Below are 6,163 nucleotides of genomic sequence, written 5' to 3'. Positions count from 1 at the left end.
TGATAAAATATGTATTAATTTTTCTGGCTTCATAGAATTTAAATAAATAAAAAAATTCTCATTATTCAAAATAAATTGTACCACTCTCAAGTCAAAGTGTTGCTCAGTTTTGAGATCAATTATTATCTAGGAAGAGACGGATTTCTCATTAGCGTTAATTTATCAATTCCTTATTACGCATATTTTTGTATGTCAAAGATAGTTTCTAGGACATTTTTATTTTTAAATGAAATTAACATTGTATCTGAGGATAGGGAACCTTAACTTTTATACCTTCTACAGAAGAAGAGTGTTACTTCATGCCTTCATGCTCACTGAGAAGAGTAACGCCCGCACTTTGTAGCAACACGAAAAATAAATTTAGTAATTCGGCTTAAACCTAAAAGAGAAATTAAATACTGGTGGTTTGTTATCTGAAACTTATACTATTTTAAAAAGTTCTTTTGTTGCTTATAAATAACAATGTGCTCTTGATAAACACATATAGAGATAAGATATTGGAGCGATCTAAACAACGTGAAAAATGCTTAACCAATGAAACTTTTCTGGATCTGGGTACCCAATGTCAGTTTAAAGATGTGAATGTTTTAGAAAAATGAAGTTGTGTTTAACTATCCAAAAATGTCAATAAACATTTCCAGTTATGATAGAAAAATTCAATATTGTAACTATGCAAATATTAACAAATGCGATAGTCCAGATGAGAATAATTGTGATTTCAACATTCCTTAGACGCTAATAAATAAATAATAATTACTATTAATATGGGTGGTCTATGTAGTAAGATTGCGTTATCACACAAACACATCTATATAGGTATTAAAGAACAAGCTTAATATACAACGTTTGTAATAAATTTTCGAGATAATTTCAAGATTTATCTTAATCTTATTATATTAACACTTAACTCGTTGTTTTATCAATGTTAAGCACTTAGCAGAGAATATTTTTATTAAACAACAGGCAAAACTCAGTTGGTAGATGAAAATATGTATTAATTGTAATTGGCTGTACACAGATTGAATGTGGTGAATCATCTACAACACGTAAGAGGCTGCGTATGGGGCGGCAACGTATGGGGCGGTGTAGGGAGCAGCGGCGAAGTAGGGAGCAGCAGCAGACGCCACGTAGGGAGCAGCAACATACGGAGCTGACGGGACTATGGGAGCTACACCATTGTAGTTACGGGCTATCACCTGGGAGCTAGAGGCTGTGACTACCCCAGGGGCGTAGGCCACCCCTGTGGCGAGGAGGGCAGATGGAGCGGCAGTGGCGCTGGCCACGAAAAGTATGGCAAGAAATATCTGAAACGTATATTTTAAAGTTACACAAGCAAATTGTAATAATACTTAAATGTTTTTAATATATTTATCCTGATTAGAACAAATATAATTTATTTAACTTTAATGTAAACATAGAGCAAGATTTATAAGAACTGAAAGCTTTTGATGTGCGATGAAAATACATACACGAGAGTTATAAAATTAGTAGGGTTACAGAAAATGTTCATGTTATTCAAGTTCTACAATACTTAGGAGATCCGATCTCCAAATGTGAATCAGGAGGAACGCTAGGTTTTTACTTAAAGTACAGCTTATTCGTGCCACTTTTAAGGTACGGTAGCCATTATCGCAGCGCGGTTTCATTTTAATTGTGTATTTTTCGGGTTTTATTGTTTACAATTTAGTATTATTTACAATTTACAACACTATTTTCGATAACTTAATGCAGAGCGATCATTAGTTTATACCCAGCCTATCTTGCCCAACACAGCTGGTCTGTTATACTGAATGGGAGTTTTCCTTTCGGTGCTTAGAAAGCTATAAAAACTTCTGATGCGCTGTCTTTATCAAATATTTTCCAATAATTCTATTTTTCACAATAGTATATGGAGTCTACGCACGTTTGGTGTTAATGTTTTTGTATTATTTGTCATTTTTCCTTCCTATCTAGTAGAGGAAAATATAACTATATGCAGACTAAATACAGACATAATAGTTTCATACTGTAATATACTATGGATTTCATTATTTATGTCCATGTTGGTGGTACTAATAAATATCAGCTCATTGCACGAACGCAGCTGGATTAATATTGATTCGAGTTAACATTAACATTGTATTTATCGGGACACGAGAACTAGAAGTTGGAAATCTGTAAACTGAACGAATACAGAGTTTTGCTGGATCTTTAACCATTTTAAGATCCAAGTCCATTGTAATAGATGCATATAAATGTGAATTTATACCAATTTGTGTGTGTTATAGATTATGTAAGCCATAAGAAATCATCAGACCACCCCCTTCTTTCCAGGGTCTTAATTTATTTTGCTATATCAAAGATTTGTAACCTAATCCTAAAAAAATGTACTTTAGTTGCATTACAAAAAGCCTAAGACGTAAGTTAAACTTTATTCAAATTGGTAAATTTTCCCAATACTTTTTTCAATTACCTAATATTTTAGTACACAACATTTAGACTTCTCCCGTGTAATGATATATTAGTGATATATTAGAATCAGGGCTCAAAATTAGCAACTTGTATTAATATTCAACATATTGTAATAATCAACGATCTTGTAATATCATGTACATTGCTTAAGCCGAAGTTAAAATCTTAAACCGAATAGTTATTTAACGGTATTAGAGATCAAAATGTTTGAAAGTCTTCCGGATGGATAAATCATAAGATTAGGTATAATTTCATATTTTAATTAATAGTTATTGAGGCATTTCAAATCAAAGCCAAATAGTGAAGCTATATAATCTAAATAGTACCTAAGCAACTACCTTTAGTGTTTTTATGATAGTTAAACTGAATGATATTGTATTATAATAATCATTTACCTCGGTTAGAGCCAAATTGCGCGCGCGCGCGCACACACACACACACACACACACACACACACACACACACACACACACACACACACACACACACACACACACACACACACACGCACGCACGCACGCACGCACGCACGCACGCACGCACGCACACGCACACGCACACGCACACACGCACACACACACACACACACAATCATAAATAAATTTATTAAGTTGTATTTATGTGTATAAAGATGGTGTAACTACTCAATGTTAGACTGAAGTAATCTTCAAACAGGTTAAATGGTAATAAGCTTGTTACAACACTATTGTATCATAGTATGAATTGTTTTTTATTTTCTATTTAAAGTAATCACTTACCACTCTGGAGTCCATGATGCTGAATGTTGACTGATCGGTGTCGGAGGGCTTTATATCATGGGTCGAGTGACGTATGTGGCGCGTGCCAGGAATAAGAGACTCCTTGCCAAACCCGGGGCATTACTCAATGTGGAGGCAGCTGTGAAATTTACCAAAGGGATTTGCAAGAGCTTTATTAAAAGTTCTTGTAATAATTTCACCTTAAAAATAAAAAGATCTCCTTTACTGCATTTTCAAAATGAGGATTTGTTTTAAAATTTAGTAGAGACAAGGTAAGTTGTGATTTTTGAACTAAACTGTGCAATTACTTATAGCTAATTTACATTTTTAGCTAAAATTTAAAGATTTATTCCATATCTTTCGAAGCTACAGTTAGAAAACGAACAAACTTCTATTCTGGTGTAGTATAGATATCTGGAATTCCTATGGATTTCTATTCTTGTCTATCATCACAAAAGTTAAAACAACAAATTTCAAAACTGATAAAGTGCTTTACCAAGGCTTTATATATGATAACTACATAACAGACCAGGTAGGAAATATTAAACTACCACTCAAGGGATTAAGATAATAGTTGAAAGATATTAAACTTCTTAGACTTCAAAATTCTTCGGATGTTTTGGATGCAAATCGTTAAACATTCAAGGTAGGAGTATGTGAAACCTCCATGCACATAAAAGTTTCCGCTGAAGTCGCATGCAACATTTCAAAAACACTTTACTGCCCACAAGCAGACAGTATAGAAAATTTGCCATCCTACTGAGTGATAGTCTTTAATGACACATAGTGAAATCACATGGACAGACATGCCCCTACATCAAATTAATTATTATATATGTATGAAAGAAATATCATTAAAATTTTAATGCCTACAGATGAAATCGTTCTCGAGATATCCTCTGGTATCTCCTAACCAAAGTATCATCACAAATTCTGTTAAGGACTAAGACCTACTGATGGATACGTTTAAAGTCCATAGCTCAATTCGTTCTAAAAGAAATCAGCCTAAAACAGACACAGATAGACAGATAGGCAGATATACAGACAGGCAGGGAGACAGAAAATATATATGCTAGGCTAGACCCATTACTTAAGCAAATAAAATAAAATATTAAGACTATACTCAAGTTATTCTCAAAATATCACCCTGAGTTAGGCGATGGTAACTTTCAGCTAATTCCTATGAAGGACATACACCAACATAGACTTCTATCTTGTTTAGATAAATTGATAGTAAGGAATATCGAATGATCTACTAGAATATAATGAACGTCTTTCAAACAGTCCAACTAATATCACATGTAACAATGTTTTACGATTTAGTTACATCGGTTTACAAATTTGTTTTTTCACTGATTTACTGTTGCTATAATGGCTACTTATAACACCAAAATACATATTTTAACCTTCATTCAGCCAAATTCTGTGGAGTGATATGCCCCATCATCAAATACATGCCACGTTCTTCATACAATAATGAAGTTTCATTCAAAATGTGAAGATTGTAGATCATTTCGTTGTTGAGATGTCGTGTCGACAAACAGAAAAACAGAAAACAGAAATTACATTTTCCAGTCCGTCGCGTGACAGACTTACCTAAAGCTTAGCACATTGTAAGCTATTGTAATAATAATTAATGAAAATTTTAAACATACGTACTGCCGTACGTTTATGTTTATTTAAAACAATTTGTGTTCCATTTATGTGTTCGACAAATTGTGGATATCATTTTAAGTAAAATCTTTGATGACTGCAATAGACACAAACTCTCAACAATCGAATTGGATTAGTTATTTGCAGGCGAAATCACAATTTCGGGAGGAAAGTTAATGGAAACACTTAAAGTTTATATATATAATATATATATATATATATATATATATATATATATGATGACATATAGTTTTATATACTCATTCGCACATTATCTCCCAGTTCATAACTGTATTTATCTATATTGGCAGTAGTACCGGAAACGATGAATCTTTTTTTTCAAATTTCGAACAAATTTTGTCTGACGTGACGAAGAAATAGCGCAATTTCATTGTCATGGGGGACTTTAACATCGACATTTTAGATGATAACAGTCCAATGACTAGAAAACTCGCTGACTTGTTGAGGTCGTTTGGCCTTAACTGGTCGATCACCTCTCCCACGAGAGTTACGACCACTTCGGCGACTGCGATTGACAATGTCGTCACAAATTTGTCAGACACCGAGGCTTTAGTCGTCAACACAGCCATTTCAGATCACTATGGCCAACAGGTCACAATCAATGGTCATGAACCAGCAAGGGATCCAGTCAACAAAAAAACAATCAGAAACACAAGGCCCGCAAATATTAAGCTCTTAAATTTTTTTCTCGCTAAAAAAATTTGGAGCTTTCTAAATTTTGGAGATCCCCTTGAAACACAATTCAGTAGTTTTGAATCGACCTTTAACTACCACTTAAACGTGAGCTGTCCCCTGATAAAAATTCAACAAAAAACGAGGCAACAAAAGTGCACATAGATCACCAAAGGTATTCTAATTTCGAGAGAAAAATTATTGTTTCTCTCAGAAATTAATAAGCACTCATTAGATGAAGAGTTCAAAATCTTTTTTCAAAATTACAAAAGAATTTACAGAAAGGTTATCAGAGCTGCGAAAGCTTATGATGTAAACAAAGCATTGCTCACGTCCAAAAATGTCTCAAAAACCGCATGGGCCATAATAAACAATAAATCCTCACTGATCGACAAGAAAATCGATCTCCAAATTGAAAATGAACATATTAGTGGCCCAATGAGGATCGCTAAGGAGTTCAACAAATTTTTTGCCTCGGTTGGGACTGACCAAGGACTTAGTCCGCATCAGAACCAAAAATCCCCATCATTGATACCAAGTCCAGCAGCCTCAATGGCTCTGACCCCGGTCACAGAGGAGGAGATCGCCAGAGTGATAAGAGAACTCTC

General features: G+C 34.1%; 1 protein-coding gene across 1 annotated transcript; it reads right to left on the bottom strand.

Moving 5' to 3' along the window:
* Positions 1–970: 970 nt before the first annotated feature.
* LOC124354187 lies at positions 971–3,225 on the bottom strand. Its single transcript, XM_046804459.1, has 2 exons — positions 3,210–3,225; positions 971–1,304 (listed from the first exon to the last, which is right to left on the bottom strand). Exons 1-2 carry the CDS (start codon positions 3,222–3,224, stop codon positions 1,038–1,040), a joined length of 282 nt encoding a protein of 93 aa, XP_046660415.1. The 5' UTR covers position 3,225; the 3' UTR covers positions 971–1,037.
* Between the last annotated feature and the right edge of the window lie 2,938 nt (positions 3,226–6,163).

Source organism: Homalodisca vitripennis, chromosome 2 (genome assembly GCF_021130785.1).
Source record: "Homalodisca vitripennis isolate AUS2020 chromosome 2, UT_GWSS_2.1, whole genome shotgun sequence".
NCBI lineage: Eukaryota > Metazoa > Arthropoda > Insecta > Hemiptera > Cicadellidae > Homalodisca > Homalodisca vitripennis.
This window is presented reverse-complemented; position numbering and strand designations above follow the sequence as displayed.